Source organism: Panulirus ornatus, chromosome 45 (genome assembly GCF_036320965.1).
Source record: "Panulirus ornatus isolate Po-2019 chromosome 45, ASM3632096v1, whole genome shotgun sequence".
Classification (NCBI taxonomy): Eukaryota; Metazoa; Arthropoda; class Malacostraca; order Decapoda; family Palinuridae; genus Panulirus; species Panulirus ornatus.
The window spans coordinates 771,497-789,474 of record NC_092268.1 but is presented as its reverse complement, the minus strand read 5'-3'; the positions used below and the strand labels follow the sequence as shown (position 1 = coordinate 789,474).

The window sequence follows — 17,978 nt, the reverse complement described above, 5'->3', positions numbered from 1 at the left end:
ATGCTATTTCATATGTGAAGAGGTGGTGATGGGAATGGATGAAGGCAACAAGTATGATTGTGTATATATGTATATATATCTGTGTGTGTATATGTATGTGTACATTGAAATGTATATGTATGTATATGTGTGTGTATGGGCATTTATGTATATACATGTGTATGTGGGGGGTTGGGCCATTCCTCATCTGTTTCCTTGCGCTACCTCGCTGACACAGGAGACAGCGATTAAGTATTATTTTATTTTTTTTATTATACTTTGTTGCTGTCTCCCGCGTTTGCGAGGTAGCGCAAGGAAACAGACGAGAGAAATGGCCCAACCCCCCCATACACATGTATATACATACGTCCACACACGCAAATATACATACCTACACAGCTTTCCATGGCTTACCCCAGATGCTTCACATGCCTTGATTCAATCCACTGACAGCACGTCAACCCCGGTATACCACATCGCTCCAATTCACTCTATTCCTTGCCCTCCTTTCACCCTCCTGCATGTTCAGGCCCCGATCACACAAAATCTTTTTCACTCCATCTTTCCACCTCCAATTTGGTCTCCCTCTTCTCCTTGTTCCCTCCACCTCCGACACATATATCCTCTTGGTCAATCTTTCCTCACTCATCCTCTCCATGTGCCCAAACCACTTCAAAACACCCTCTTCTGCTCTCTCAACCACGCTCTTTTTATTTCCACACATCTCTCTTACCCTTACGTTACTCACTCGATCAAACCACCTCACACCACACATTGTCCTCAAACATCTCATTTCCAGCACATTCATCCTCCTGCGCACAACTCTATCCATAGCCCACGCCTCGCAACCATACAACATTGTTGGAACCACTATTCCTTCAAACATACCCATTTTTGCTTTCCGAGATAATGTTCTCGACTTCCACACATTCTTCAAGGCCCCCAGAATTTTCGCCCCCTCCCCCACCCTATGATCCACTTCCGCTTCCATGGTTCCATCCGCTGCCAGATCCACTCCCAGATATCTAAAACACTTCACTTCCTCCAGTTTTTCTCCATTCAAACTCACCTCCCAATTGACTTGACCCTCAACCCTACTGTACCTAATAACCTTGCTCTTATTCACATTTACTCTTAACTTTCTTCTTCCACACCCTTTACCAAACTCAGTCACCAGCTTCTGCAGTTTCTCACATGAATCAGCCACCAGCGCTGTATCATCAGCGAACAACAACTGACTCACTTCCCAAGCTCTCTCATCCCCAACAGACTTCATACTTGCCCCTCTTTCCAAAACTCTTGCATTTACCTCCCTAACAACCCCATCCATAAACAAATTAAACAACCATGGAGACATCACACACCCCTGCCGCAAACCTACATTCACTGAGAACCAATCACTTTCCTCTCTTCCTACACGTACACATGCCTTACATCCTCGATAAAAACTTTTCACTGCTTCTAACAACTTTCCTCCCACACCATATATTCTTAATACCTTCCACAGAGCATCTCTATCAACTCTATCATATGCCTTCTCCAGATCCATAAATGCTACATACAAATCCATTTGCTTTTCTAAGTATTTCTCACATACATTCTTCAAAGCAAACACCTGATCCACACATCCTCTACCACTTCTGAAACCACACTGCTCTTCCCCAATCTGATGCTCTGTACATGCCTTCACCCTCTCAATCAATACCCTCCCATATAGTTTACCAGGAATACTCAACAAACTTTTTTTTTTTTTTTTACTATACTTTGTCGCTGTCTCCCGTGTTTGCGAGGTAGCGCAAGGAAACAGACGAAAGAAATGGCCCAACCCCCCCCATACACATGTATATACGTACGTCCACACACGTAAATATACACACCTACACAGCTTTCCATGGTTTACCCCAGACGCTTCACATGCCTTGATTCAATCCACTGACAGCACGTCAACCCCGGTATACCACATCGCTCCAATTCACTCTATTCCTTGCCCTCCTTTCACCCTCCTGCATGTTCAGGCCCCGATCACACAAAATCTTTTTCACTCCATCTTTCCACCTCCAATTTGGTCTCCCTCTTCTCCTCGTTCCCTCCACCTCCGACACATATATCCTCTTGGTCAATCTTTCCTCACTCATTCTCTCCATGTGCCCAAACCACTTCAAAACACCCTCTTCTGCTCTCTCAACCACGCTCTTTTTATTTCCACACATCTCTCTTACCCTTACGTTACTCACTCGATCAAACCACCTCACACCACACATTGTCCTCAAACATCTCATTTCCAGCACATCCATCCTCCTGCGCACAACTCTATCCATAGCCCACGCCTCGCAACCATACAACATTGTTGGAACCACTATTCCTTCAAATATACCCATTTTTGCTTTCCGAGATAATGTTCTCGACTTCCACACATTCTTCAAGGCCCCCAGAATTTTCGCCCCCTCCCCCACCCTATGATCCACTTCCGCTTCCATGGTTCCATCCGCTACCAGATCCACTCCCAGATATCTAAAACACTTCACTTCCTCCAGTTTTTCTCCATTCAAACTCACCTCCCAATTGACTTGACCCTCAACCCTACTGTACCTAATAACCTTGCTCTTATTCACATTTACTCTTAACTTTCTTCTTTCACACACTTTACCAAACTCAGTCACCAGCTTCTGCAGTTTCTCACATGAATCAGCCACCAGCGCTGTATCATCAGCGAACAACAACTGACTCACTTCCCAAGCTCTCTCATCCCCAACAGACTTCATACTTGCCCCTCTTTCCAAAACTCTTGCATTTACCTCCCTAACAACCCCATCCATAAACAAATTAAACAACCATGGAGACATCACACACCCCTGCCGCAAACCTACATTCACTGAGAACCAATCACTTTCCTCTCTTCCTACACGTACACATGCCTTACATCCTCGATAAAAACTTTTCACTGCTTCTAACAACTTTCCTCCCACACCATATATTCTTAATACCTTCCACAGAGCATCTCTATCAACTCTATCATATGCCTTCTCCAGATCCATAAATGCTACATACAAATCCATTTGCTTTTCTAAGTATTTCTCACATACATTCTTCAAAGCAAACACCTGATCCACACATCCTCTACCACTTCTGAAACCACACTGCTCTTCCCCAATCTGATGCTCTGTACATGCCTTCACCCTCTCAATCAATATCCTCCCATATAATTTACCAGGAATACTCAACAAACTTATACCTCTGTAATTTGAGCACTCACTCTTATCCCCTTTGCCTTTGTACAATAGCACTATGCACGCATTCCGCCAATCCTCAGGCACCTCACCATGAGTCATACATACATTAAATAACCCTACCAACCAGTCAACAATACAGTCACCCCCTTTTTTAATAAATTCCACTGCAATACCATCCAAACCTGCTGCCTTGCCGGCTTTCATCTTCCGCAAAGCTTTCACTACCTCTTCTCTGTTTACCAAATCATTTTCCCTAACCCTCTCACTTTGCACACCACCTCGACCAAAACACCCTATATCTGCCACTCTATCATCAAACACATTCAACAAACCTTCAAAATACTCACTCCATCTCCTTCTCACATCACCACTACTTTTTATCACCTCCCCATTTGCGCCCTTCACTGAAGTTCCCATTTGCTCCCTTGTCTTACGCACTTTATTTACCTCCTTCCAGAACATCTTTTTATTCTCCCTAAAATTTAATGATACTCTCTCACCCCAACTCTCATTAAGTATAATGAATAAATAAATATAGTAGTCCCAGCAGTGTATGAATATAAGTCATGGGCTATAGATAAGGATATGCAGAGGAGGGTGGATGAGTTGGAAATGAAATGTTTGAGGACAGTATGTGGTGTGAGGTAGTTTTAACTAAGTAAGAAAAGGGTAAGAGAGAGGTTTAGTAATAAAAAGAGTGTGTTTGAGAGGATTGAAGAGGTGTACTGCAATGGTTTGGACATATGGAGGTTGACAAAAAGAGGATATATGTGTCAGATGTGTAGGGGACAAGAGACCAAATCGGAGATGAAAGGATGGCGTGAAATACATTTTAAGTGCTCTGGGCCTGAACATGCAGGTGGTGAATGGCACAGGACAAAGTGAATTGGACTGATGTAATATAAAGAGTTAACGTGCTATTAGTGGACTGGACCAGGATGTGAAATGGCTGAGGGAAACCATAGAAAGGTCTGTGGGGCGTGTTTGTAGTTAGTAGGATGTGATTTCGATGCATTGCACATGACACTAGAGAATGGATATGAGTGAATGTGGCCTTCCTTCGCCTGTTTCTTGCACTACCTCACTAATGCAGTTAACTGTGATCAAATATTAAAGAACAAAAAGTGATCACCAGTGTTTCCCCTAGGTTTGTTTTATCATGATTTTTTTTTTTTTTTTACCTTATAGATGGAGTGATTATTACTTTTTCATTCAGTTGTAATCACTGTGAGTAATGTTAAGGCATGTGTACGAGCAGGAAGAGAGGAGAGTGATTGGTTCCCCATGAATGTCGGCCTGTAGCAGGAGTGTGTGGTGAGGAATGGGATGTATTTAGGGAAGCAGTGATGGCTTGTGCAAAAGATGCATGTGGCATGAGAAAGGTTGGAGGTGGGCAGATTAGAAATGGTAGTGAGTGGTGGGATGAAGAAGTAAGGTTGTTAGTGAAAGATAAGGGAGAGGCGTTATGACGATACTTTCAGGGAAGTAGTGCAGATGACTGGGAGATGTATAAAGGAAAGCAGCAAGAGGTCAAGAGAAAGGTGCAAGGGGTGAAAAAGAGGGCAAATGAGAGTTGTTTTGAGAGAGTATCGTTAAATTTCAGGAACCTTTCTCTTGACCTCTTGCCGTTTTCTTTTATACATCTCCCAGTCATTTGCACTACTTCCCTGTAAATACCGTCCAAACGCTTCTCTTTTCTCTTTCACTAACAATCTCACTTCTTCATCCCACCACTCACTACCCTTTCTAATTTGCCCATCTATCACCTATTTCATTATATGGGAGGGTGTTGATTGAGAGGGTGAAGATATGTACAGAAGATCAGATTGGGGAATAGCAGTGTGGTTTTAGAAGTGGTTGAGGATGCTTTGAAGAATGTATGTGAGAATACTTAGAAAAATTAATGGATTTGTATGCAACTGGAGAAGGCATATAATAAAGTTGATAGAGATGCTTTGTGGAAGGTTTTAAGAGTATATGGTGTGGGAAGTAAGTTACTTAAAGCAGTGAAAAGTTTTTACCAAGGATGCAAGGCATGTGTATGAGTAGGAAGAGAGGAGAGTGATTGGTTCCCAGTGAATGTTGGCAGGGGTGTGTGATGTCCCCATGGCTGTTTGATTTTTTTATGGATGGTGAGGTTAGGGAGGTAAATGCAAGAGTTTTAGAGACAGGGGCGAGTATGCCCTGTGTTGTGGATGAGAGGGCTTGGGAAGTGAGTCACTTGTTGTTTGCTGATGATACATCTCTAGTGGCTGATTCATGTGAGAAACTGCAGAAGTTGGTGACTGAGTTTGGTAAAGTGTGTGAAAGAAGAAAGTTGAGAGTAGATGTGAATAAGAGCAAGATTATTAGGTTCAGTAGGGTTGTGGGACAAGTTGATTGGGAGGTAAGTTTGAATGGGGAAAAACTGGAAGAAGTGAAGTGTTTTAGATATCTGAGAGTGGACTTAACAGCAGATGGAACCATGGAAGTGGAAGTGGGTCACAGGGTAGGGGAGGGAGTGAAGGTTCTGGGAGTAATGAAGAATGTGTGGAAGGTGAGAATATTATCTCAGAGCAAAAATGGGTATGTTTGATGGAATAGTGGTTCCAACAATGCTATATGGTTGTGAGGCATGGGCTATAGATAGGGTTGTGCAGAGGAGGGTGGATGTGTTGGAAATGAGATGTTTGAGGACAATATATGGTGTGAGGTGGTTGGATCGAGTAAGTAATGAAAGGGTAAGAGAGATGTGTGGTAATGAAAAGAGTGTGGTTGAGAGAGCAGAAGAGGATGTGTTGAATTGGTTTGGACACATGGAGAGAATGACTGGGGAAAGATTGACAAAGAGGATATATGTGTCAGAGGTAGAGGGAACGAGTAGAAGCGGGATACCAAATTAGAGGTGGAAGGATAGAGTGAAAAAGATTTTGAGCAACTGGGGCCTAAACATAGAGGAGGGTGAAAGTCATGCAAGGAAACGATGTGGTATACCGAGGTCGACGTGCTGTCACTGAATTGAACCAGGGCATGTGAAACGTCTGGGGTGAACCATGGAAAGGTCTGTAGGGCCTGGATGTGGAAAGGGAGCCGTGGTTTGGTTGTGTTACACATGACAGCTACAGACTGAGTATGAGCAAATGTGGCCTTTTTTTTATTTCATCCTTTTTTTTTTTTTTTTTTTCCTGGCACTACCTTGCTGTAGGGGGCTATTTCCTGTGTGGTGGGGTAGTGACAGAAATGGATGAAGGCAGCAAGTATGAATATTTACATGTGTATACATGTATGTCTTTGTATCTATATGTATGTGTACATTGATATGTATATGTGTGCATATGGGCATTTATGTTTATATATGTGTATATGAGTGGTTGGGCCGTTTTCATCTGTTTTCTTGTGCTACCTCGCTGACTGGGGAAACTGCAGTTATATATGATATAATAATATCTATTTCCCTGGGGATAGGAGAGAAAGAATACTTCCCACGTATTCCCTGCGTGTCGTAGAAGGCGACTAAAAGGGAAGGGAGCGGGGGGCTGGAAATCCTCCCCTCTCGTTTTTTTTTTTTTTTTTTTTTTTTTTTTTCCAAAAGAAGGAACAGAGAAGAGGGCCAGGTGAGGATATTCCCTCAAAGGCCCAGTCCTCTGTTCTTAACGCTACCTCGCTATCGCGGGACATGGCGAATAGTATGAAAAAAAAAAAATAATATCTATATATACACATGATAGAGATGCTTTGTGGAAGGTATTAAGAATGGCCCAACTCACCCATATACGCATGTATATACATAAATGCACATATAAACTCTCATTCTCTAGCTGTCATGAGTAATGGACAGAAACCATAGCTCCTTATCCACATCCAGGACCCACAGACCTTTCCATGGCTTTTCCCAGATGCTTCACATGCTGTGGTTCAGTCCATTGATAGCACATCGACCCTAGTATACCACATCGTTCCAATTCACTTTTTTCCATGCATGCCTTTCAACCTTCTGCATATTTAGGTCCCAGTGACTTAAAATCTTTTTCACTCCATCCTTCCACCTCCATTTTGGTCTCCGGCTTCTTCTGACACATATCTCCTCTTTGTCAACATTTCCTCACTCATTCTTTCCATTTGTCCTAACCTTTTCAACACACATGTGTGTGTCTGTCTGTCTGTCAGTCTGTCTGTCTGTCTGTGTGTCTGTCTGTCTGTCTGTGTGTCTGTCTGTCTGTCTGTCTGTCTGTCTATGTCTGTGTGCTCATCTTCCTTGAATCCTCAAGCTTGGGTGTTTTGATATGTGTAGATGTAACAAAGATGAGAAGAAAGGAGAGATAGGTGGTATAATTAAGATGGTCTATTTCTGAGTGAAACGAATCTGAAGGGTAAAGGTAAGGATAGTTTTAAAATGTCTTTAGGAGTAAAGTCTGGGGTTGGTGAGAGGACAAGAGCCAGTGAAGGAGTTGTACTGTTCCTGAAGCAGGAGTTGTGGTAGTGTATGGAATAGTGTAAGGAAGTAAATTCTAGCCTAATGTGGGTAAAAATGGAAGTGGATGGCAAGAGATGGGTGATTATTAGTGTTAATGCACCTGGCCATGAGTGAGTGTGTCAGCAGTTTTGATTAAGACACCAGGTATTAGTGATGGGTGATTTGAACACGAATATTCAGTATTATGAATGGAAATGATGAAGAGCTTCTGGAAAAGTACAGGTGATTGGGAATATCTGGACTAAAAAGGGGGGACATACATTAATATATGTATGTGAATAAGAAAGATGTTCAGCGGGTATAATTGGATTACATAGTAATTGATAGGCGAGTAAAAGAGATACTTTTGGCTGTAAGTATGTTGAGAGGGGCAGCTGGTGGGATGTCTGATCATTATATTTTGGAGGTGAAGGAGAAGATTAGTGCGGGTTTTTGGAAAAGAGGAAACAGTATCAGTGAGAAGAAAGAGAGAGTAAATGGTTTCAAATGAAGCTTGGTCTGTGGTAAGGGTATGTGATGTCACCATGGTTGTTCAGTTTGTTTATGAATGGGGTGGTAAGGGAGGTAAAGTGAGAGTCTTGGAGAGAGGAGCAATTATGCAGTTTGTTAGGGATGAAAGATTCTGATAAGTGAGTCAGTTGTTGTTTGCTATGATACACTACTGATGGCAGATTTGGGAAACTTGTCAAAGTTGTGACCAAGCTTGGAAGTAAATGTGGATAAAAGCAAATTTATTAGGTTTACCAGGTTAAGGGCAGTTTAGTTGGAAATTAAGGAAAATTTGGCTGTGGCATATGCATCAGCATAAACTGTGATACTTCACTCTTCCTTGTGTGAAGGGCAACTGAATTTAGTATGTTCAGCAAAGGCATCCAGCAAACTCATATAACCAACCCAGAACTTAGCCTTGGAATTATAGCAGAAAATCTCAATTTGTAAATACATGGTAGGCATTGTTACCCAGGCACTGAATATATATGTGGGTGGAGTAGTTGAAAGGTTTAGAGAATTCCACATGTTCCAAGCCATATTTTTCTTCTTAGATGGATCCACACATATCATCACTTTCCCCTTTGTGAGTCTGGGCCTTAAGCAAACATACAGCTTTCATTGGAAAGCTAAATAATTTGTTAAGTCCCATAAATGCTAATTTTCATTCTTCTGTTGACAGGAGGAAGATGAAGCCCTCAGTCCAGCGGACATTCAGTCCAACTGCCTATGGCAGTTCTCGAGCACTGACTTCATCATGGAGCCTGGTATATTTTCAACACTTAAAAGGTCAGCCAGGTCAACTTAAAGGCTTTCTTCACATACAGATTCCTGTAGCTTATTTCTGTATATTTCAATTACATTTGCATGCCATCCTCATTACTTTGCATTTATTTCATTTTGATCTTTGCATTTATTTCACTTATATTTGTTATGGCCAATTCTCATGCTACTTATGTATGCTGTAATGATTAAAGACAAAATCAACCAAGACAGTGTATCATCCTCAGAGGTTCTTGTATGCTGATTGACATGGTGATAAAGGAAATTCTCATCTGTATATTCTAGGTACTTGTCTCTCTTAATTGAGGAGCAGAGTAACCCAAATAGAGTTTACCACCCGCAGGGAGAGTGCCTGACGTGGAGAAACACACTGGGTCCCAAGAATGGCAAACTCATGCCCTCGATATCACCAATAATTTTCATATCATAGAAAATATGAACTGATTTATTTAGCTTACTGTATAATTTTATGTAAAATCTACTCACATACCCTGTACTTTTATTTATTTGATTTTAAATTTCTATTGTGGATATGCATTTTTTCCTTTTGACTGAGGCTATTTTTAACCATAGTGTCTTATTGATAGCCTTAAATTTTCATTATGAACCATAGATTGTCATAATCAATAGTGTTATAAAAAGACTTGGATTTCTACTAGGGATTAGATTCTTATTACTAGTTCAAATTGTCATACACAACTCTTGATTAAAATGATCCATCCAGTTACCACAATTGATTGAGAAACCATATGGGTTCAGAACCTGCAGGCATTATATGAAAATCCTAGTTGTTTTTCCTTCTCCAGATACTTCCAAGCTGGTGGAAATCCTGAGCAAGTTATTGAAATGTTGTCTGAAAACTACCAGGCTGTGGCTCAGATGGCCAACCTGATGGCTGAGTGGCTTATCTTGGCAGGTATGCTGAGTATTGTATTTGAATGCCATTGCAAGGTTAATGACCTTTCTCTGATATGTCTTGAATTAGCATTTAGATATTAACATGAGGCTGTAAGCGGAATGTTAAGAAGCTGTTAGAGGAAAGCAAAGAAAGAGTAGATAAAGATTTTGGAAGAAAGTTAAGTGAAAAGTTTTAGGAAATAAGAAACTACAGTATATTGAAAGAAGATGAAAAAGGCGAGAGGTGGATATGAGTGGAAACAGTGATGTGAGAAGTAAGGAAGGGGAATTGCTGAATCAAAAGGAGGAATTAAAAGGAAGTTGGAGAGGGTATTTTGAAGAAATGATGAGTGTGGCTAGTGGCATGCCTGTTTGCGGAGAGTGAAGAGGAGTTGCAGAAGGATGTATGTGTTTTATAATGTGTTTAAGCATAGGAAATTGAAGGTTAATGCAAGGAAAAGTTTGATGTTTGAAGGGAAATGAAGTGAAAGTATAGATTTTGTAGAACCATGTAGTGTGAAAAAAGAAAGTGTACTAAATTGTGATGAGGATATGAGGAGAAAAGACTGGAAGAAGTGAGAAAATTTAAGTATCTGGGAGCTCTCTTGAGTAAGTGTGGTGATATGGAAGGAGTGATAAGGGAGAGAGCAGTGCAGGGTAGAAGTGTCATTGGGTCCCTTAATAGAATAGTGAAGGGTAAAGGTGTAAGTATGAAAGTGAAGTGAGGATTAAGAGACAGCATAGACCTCCCAGCCCTGACCTCTACAGCCAAAACATGAACGTGGAATGAGGCACAGAGGTCAAGAATCCAGGCTGTGGAAATGAGCTATTTGAGAAGAGCATGTGGTGTGACTAGATGGAATGAATTAGGAATAGAAAGGGTGCATGAGAGATGTGGTATGGCAAGGAATGCAAAGGGAGTGAATTGTGGAGTGGTTGAATGGGTGAAATGTAATTCTTTGTGGTGGTTTGGGCATGTGGAAAGAATGCAAGACTGGGAGTTTACAAGAAGTATGTATGATAGGATTATTAAAGGGGTTAGTATGAGTGGAAGACCACCTGTGGTACAATTAAAGGGGTTGATGTGAGTGGAAGACCACCTGTGACATAGGCAAATAGGGTGGAGGAATACTGGAGAGACAGAATCAGAGGAAGAATGCGTGGAATAGTGTATGTGAGGGAATATGTGAATTATAGATTATCCTTGGGTGTCTCTTAAAATCTGAATCTTTTCAAAGAAATTTCTCTCTTCTGTTGATGTATTTATAGAAGTGGACTGTTTTTTTCTGAGTCTTTTTATTAAAGCTAGGTTTTTTCAAGTGTGATCTGTAGAGGGAATGTATCTTTGCTGATATGGAATTTTTTTTGCATAAAGAATGTCATTCTTTACTTTGTTTGGACTTGAATTAGAGAAGACACTCTATGTTTATTTTACTGATGTTGAGAGTGTAGATAAGAAAATAGATTTGGAATTTTTTATGGATTTCATTTAATTAATTTTGCTTATGTAGTAATTATTTATTATTTATTCATCTATCTATCAATATCTCTGATGTCTGTTCCAACTGGAACTCCCTCAGTGGAATGGCCATGGCAATAGAGTCTCCATTACTTGTGAAATCAAGTGCCAATTCTTAGCCTCTTCTGCCTCACCCTTAACAGGTCACTGGTAGAGGGCTACTCTAGCGCAGTGTTTGCATAGGTTCCTTTTTTTTTTTTTTTCTTTGTCGCTGTTTCCCGCATTTACGAGGTAGTGCAAGGAAACAGACGAAAGAAATGGCCCAACCCACCCCCATACACATGTATATACATATGTCCACATACGCAAATATACATACCTACAGAGCTTTCCATGGTTTACCCCAGTTGCTTCACATGCCCTGATTCAATCCACTGACAGCACGTCAACCCCGGTATACCACATCGATCCAATTCACTCTATTCCTTGCCCGCCTTTCACCCTCCTGCATGCTCAGGCCCCAATCACACAAAATCTTTTTCACTCCATCTTTCCACCTCCAATTTGGTCTCCCACTTCTCCTCGTTCCCTCCACCTCCGACACATATATCCTCTTGGTCAATCTTTCCTCACTCATTCTCTCCATGTGCCCAAACCATTTCAAAAACACCCTCTTCCTTTCTCTCAACCACGCTCTTTTTATTTCCACACATCTCTCTTACCCTTACGTTACTTACTCGATCAAACCACCTCACACCACACATTGTCCTCAAACATCTCATTTCCAGCACATCCACCCTCCTGCGCACAACTGTATCCATAGCCCACGCCTCGCAACCATACAACATTGTTGGAACCACTGTTCCTTCAAACATACCCATTTTTGCTTTCCGAGATAATGTTCTCGACTTCCACACATTCTTCAAGGCTCCCAGGATTTTCGCCCCCTCCCCCACCCTATGATCCACTTCCGCTTCCATGGTTCCATCCGCTGCCAGATCCACTCCCAGATATCTAAAACACTTTACTTCCTCCAGTTTTTCTCCATTCAAACTTACCTGCCAATTGACTTGACCCTCAACCCTACTGTGCCTAATAACCTTGCTCTTATTCACATTTACTCTTAACTTTCTTCTTTCACACACTTTACCAAACTCAGTCACCAGCTTCTACAGTTTCTCACATGAATCAGCCACCAGCGCTATATCATCAGCGAACAACAACTGACTCACTTCCCAAGCTCTCTCATCCCCAACAGACTTCATACTTGCCCCTCTTTCCAAAACTCTTGCATTCACCTTCCTAACAACCCCATCCATAAACAAATTAAACAACCATGGAGACATCACACACCCCTGCCGCAAACCTACATTCACTGAGAACCAATCACTTTCCTCTCTTCCTACACGTACACATGCCTTACATCCTCGATAAAAACTTTTAACTGCTTCTAACAACTTGCCTCCCACACCATATATTCTTAATACCTTGCACAGAGCATCTCTATCAACTCTATCATATGCCTTCTCCAGATCCATAAATGCTACATACAAATCCATTTGCTTTTCTAAGTATTTCTCACATACATTCTTCAAAGCAAACACCTGATCCACACATCCTCTACCACTTCTGAAACCACACTGCTCTTCCCCAATCTGATGCTCTGTACATGCCTTCACCCTCTCAATCAATACCCTCCCATATAATTTACCAGGAATACTCAACAAACTTATACCTCTGTAATTTGAGCACTCACTCTTATCCCCTTTACCTTTGTACAATGGCACTATGCACGCATTCCGCCAATCCTCAGGCACCTCACCATGAGTCATACATACATTAAATAACCTTACCAACCAGTCAACAATACAGTCACCCCCTTTTTTAATAAATTCCACTGCAGTACCATCAAACCTGCTGCCTTGCCGGCTTTCATCTTCCGCAAAGCTTTTACTACCTCTTCTCTGTTTACCAAATCATTTTCCCTAACCCTCTCACTTTGCACGCCACCTCGACCAAAACACCCTATATCTGTCACTCTATCATCAAACACATTCAACAACTAAATACTCACTCCATCTCCTTCTCACATCACCACTACTTGTTATCACCTCCCCATTAGCGCCCTTCACTGAAGTTCCCATTTGCTCCCTTGTCTTACGCACTTTATTTACCTCCTTCCAGAACATCTTTTTATTCTCCCTAAAATTTAATGATACTCTCTCACCCCAACTCTCATTTGCCCTCTTTTTCACCTCTTGCACCTTTCTCTTGACCTCCTGTCTCTTTCTTTTATACATCTCCCACTCAATTGCATTTTTTCCCTGCAAAAATCGTCCAAATGCCTCTCTCTTCTCTTTCACTAATAATCTTACTTCTTCATCCCACCACTCACTACCCTTTCTAATCAACCCACCTCCCACTCTTCTCATGCCACAAGCATCTTTTGCGCAATCCATCACTGATTCCCTAAATACATCCCATTCCTCCCCCACTCCCCTTACTTCCATTGTTCTCACCTTTTTCTATTCTGTACTCAGTCTCTCCTGGTACTTCCTCACACAAGTCTCCTTCCCAAGCTCACTTACTCTCACCACCCTCTTCACCCCAACATTCACTCTTCTTTTCTGAAAACCCATACAAATCTTCACCTTAGCCTCCACAAGATAATTATCAGACATCCCTCCAGTTGCACCTCTCAGCACATTAACGTCCAAAAGTCTCTCTTTCGCGCACCTGTCAATTAACACGTAATCCAATAACGCTCTCTGGCCATCTCTCCTACTTACATACGTATACTTATGTATATCTCGCTTTTTAAACCAGGTATTCCCAATCACCAGTCCTTTTTCAGCACATAGATCTACAAGCTCTTCACCATTTCCATTTACAACACTGAACACCCCATGTATACCAATTATTCCCTCAACTGCCACATTACTCACCTTTGCATTCAAATCACCCATCACTATAACCCGGTCTCGTGCAACAAAACCACTAACACACTCATTCAGCTGCTCCCAAAACACACACACACTCATATACAAAAATACTGCTAAATTTGTAAAGGAATATGTTTTCAAAAAAAAAAATCTAGTTAATGAAAAACACACCAATAAGTAAATAAACACCCACTATTAAATCGCAAAAGCAGTCACATGATATATATATTCATATACATATTCATATACATATTTTTTTTAACTTTCTAAAATGGGAAACAGAAGAAGGAGTCACGCGGGGGGTGCTCATCCTCCTCGAAGGCTCAGATTGGGGTGCCTAAATGTGTGTGGATGTAACCAAGATGTGAAAAAAGGAGAGATAGGTAGTATGTTTGAGGAAAGGAACCTGGATGTTTTGGCTCTGAGTGAAACGAAGCTCAAGGATAAAGGGGAATAAGTGGTTTGGGAATGTCTTGGGAGTAAAGTCAGGGGTTAGTGAGAAGACAAGAGCAAGGGAAGGAGTAGCAATACTCCTGAAACAGGAGTTGTGGGAGTATGTGATAGAATGTAAGAAAGTAAATTCTCGATTAATATGGGTAAAACTGAAAGTTGATGGAAAGAGATGGGTGATTATTGGTGCATATGCACCTGGGCATGAGAAGAAAGATCATGAGAGGCAAGTGTTTTGGGAGCAGCTGAATGAGTGTGTAAGTGGTTTTGATGCACGAGACCAGGTTATAGTGATGGGTGATTTGAATGCAAAGGTGAGTAATGTGGCAGTTGAGGGAATAATTGGTATACATGGGGTGTTCAGTGTTGTAAATGGAAATGGTGAAGAGCTTGTAGATTTATGTGCTGAAAAAGGACTGATGATTGGGAATACCTGGTTTAAAAAGCGAGATATACATAAGTATACTTATGTAAGTAGGAGAGATGGCCAGAGAGCGTTATTGGATTACGTGTTAATTGACAGGCGTGCGAAAGAGAGACTTTTGGATGTTAATGTGCTGAGAGGTGCAACTGGAGGGATGTCTGATCATTATCTTGTGGAGGCTAAGGTGAAGATTTGTATGGGTTTTCAGAAAAGAAGAGTGAATGTTGGGTGAAGAGGGTGGTGAGAGTAAGTGAGCTTGGGAAGGAGACTTGTGTGAGGAAGTACCAGGAGAGGCTGAGTACAGATTGGAAAAAGGTGAGAACAATGGAAGTAAGGGGAGTGGGGGAGGAATGGGATGTATTTAGGGAATCAGTGATGGATTGCGCAAAAGATGCTTGTGGCATGAGAAGAGTGGGAGGTGGGTTGATTAGAAAGGGTAGTGAGTGGTGGGATGAAGAAGTAAGAGTATTAGTGAAAGAGAAGAGAGAGGCATTTGGACGATTTTTGCAGGGAAAAAATGCAATTGAGTGGGAGATGTATAAAAGAAAGAGACAGGAGGTCAAGAGAAAGGTGCAAGTGGTGAAAAAAAGGGCAAATGAGAGTTGGGGTGAGAGAGGATCATTAAATATTAGGGAGAATAAAAAGATGGAAGTAAGGGGAGTGGGGGAGGAATGGGATGTATTTAGGGAATCAGTGATGGATTGCGCAAAAGATGCTTGTGGCATGAGAAGAGTGGGAGGTGGGTTGATTAGAAAGGGTAGTGAGTGGTGGGATGAAGAAGTAAGAGTATTAGTGAAAGAGAAGAGAGAGGCATTTGGACGATTTTTGCAGGGAAAAAATGCAATTGAGTGGGAGATGTATAAAAGAAAGAGACAGGAGGTCAAGAGAAAGGTGCAAGAGGTGAAAAAAAGGGCAAATGAGAGTTGGGGTGAGAGAGTATCATTAAATTTTAGGGAGAATAAAAAGATGTTCTGGAAGGAGGTAAATAAAGTGCGTAAGACAAGGGAGCAAATGGGAACTTCAGTGAAGGGCGCAAATGGGGAGGTGATAACAAGTAGTGGTGATGTGAGAAGGAGATGGAGTAAGTATTTCGAAGGTTTGTTGAATGTGTTTGATGATAGAGTGGCAGATATAGGGTGTTTTGGTCGAGGTGGTGTGCAAAGTGAGAGGGTTAGGGAAAATGATTTGGTAAACAGAGAAGAGGTAGTGAAAGCTTTGAAAGCCGGCAAGGCAGCAGGTTTGGATGGTATTGCAGTGGAATTTATTAAAAAAGGGGGTGACTGTATTGTTGACTGGTTGGTAAGGTTATTTAATGTATGTATGACTCATGGTGAGGTGCCTGAGGATTGGCGGAATGCGTGCATAGTGCCATTGTACAAAGGCAAAGGGGATAAGAGTGAGTGCTCAAATTACAGAGGTATAAGTTTGTTGAGTATTCCTGGTAGATTATATGGGAGGGTATTGATTGAGAGGGTGAAGGCATGTACAGAGCATCAGATTGGGGAAGAGCAGTGTGGTTTCAGAAGTGGTAGAGGATGTGTGGATCAGGTGTTTGCTTTGAAGAATGTATGTGAGAAATACTTAGAAAAGCAAATGGATTTGTATGTAGCATTTATGGATCTGGAGAAGGCATGTGATAGAGTTGATAGAGATGCTCTGTGGAAGGTATTAAGAATATATTGTGTGGGAGGAAAGTTGTTAGAAGCAGTGAAAAGTTTTTATCGAGGATGTAAGGCATGTGTACGTGTAGGAAGGGAGGAAAGTGATTGGTTCTCAGTGAATGTAGGTTTGCGGCAGGGGTGTGTGATGTCTCCATGGTTGTTTAATTTGTTTATGGATGGGGTTGTTAGGGAGGTAAATGCAAGAGTTTTGGAAAGAGGGGCAAGTATGAAGTCTGTTGGGGATGAGAGAGCTTGGGAAGTGAGTCAGTTGTTGTTCGCTGATGACACAGCGCTGGTGGCTGATTCATGTGAGAAACTGCAGAAGCTGGTGACTGAGTTTGGTAAAGTGTGTGAAAGAAGAAAGTTAAGAGTAAATGTGAATAAGAGCAAGGTTATTAGGTACAGTAGGGTTGAGGGTCAAGTCAATTGGGAGGTGAGTTTGAATGGAGAAAAACTGGAGGAAGTAAAGTGTTTTAGATATCTGGGAGTGGATCTGGCAGCGGATGGAAACATGGAAGTGGAAGTGGATCATAGGGTGGGGGAGGGGGCGAAAATTCTGGGGGCCTTGAAGAATGTGTGGAAGTCGAGAACATTATCTCGGAAAGCAAAAATGGGTATGTTTGAAGGAATAGTGGGTCCAACAATGTTGTATGGTTGCGAGGTGTGGGCTATGGATAGAGTTGCGTGCAGGAGGATGGATGTGCTGGAAATGAGATGTTTGAGGACAATGTGTGGTGTGAGGTGGTTTGATCGAGTGATTAACGTAAGGGTAAGAGAGATGTGTGGAAATAAAAAGAGCGTGGTTGAGAGAGCAGAAGAGGGTGTTTTGAAGTGGTTTGGGCACATGGAGAGGATGAGTGAGGAAAGATTGACCAAGAGGATATATGTGTTGGAGGTGGAGGGAACAAGGAGAAGAGGGAGGCCAAATTGGAGGTGGAAAGATGGAGTGAAAAAGATTTTGTGTGATCGGGGCCTGAACATGCAGGAGGGTGAAAGGAGGGCAAGGAATAGAGTGAATTGGAGCGATGTGGTATACCGGGGCTGACGTGCTGTCAGTGGATTGAATCAAGGCATGTGAAGCGTCTGGGGTAAACCATGGAAAGCTGTGTAGGTATGTATATTTGCATGTGTGGACGTATGTATATACATGTGTATGGGGGGGGGTTGGGCCATTTCTTTCGTCTGTTTCCTTGCGCTACCTCGCAAACGCG

General features: G+C 41.8%; 2 protein-coding genes across 9 annotated transcripts in view; both read left to right on the top strand.

Moving 5' to 3' along the window:
- LOC139762964 (uncharacterized) overlaps positions 1 to 17,978 on the top strand; it is a 614,722-nt gene that overhangs the window by 115,214 nt on the left and 481,530 nt on the right. The window lies entirely within an intron of this gene.
- Positions 1 to 17,978, top strand: part of LOC139762968 (negative elongation factor D-like) — a 395,386-nt gene that overhangs the window by 259,770 nt on the left and 117,638 nt on the right. For all 8 annotated transcript variants that reach the window (XM_071688389.1, XM_071688387.1, XM_071688388.1 and 5 more), the window contains exons 3-4: positions 8,834 to 8,940; positions 9,741 to 9,850. In XM_071688389.1, the coding sequence (XP_071544490.1) occupies positions 8,834 to 8,940; positions 9,741 to 9,850 (217 nt within the window). The remainder of the gene's footprint in view (positions 1 to 8,833; positions 8,941 to 9,740; positions 9,851 to 17,978) is intronic.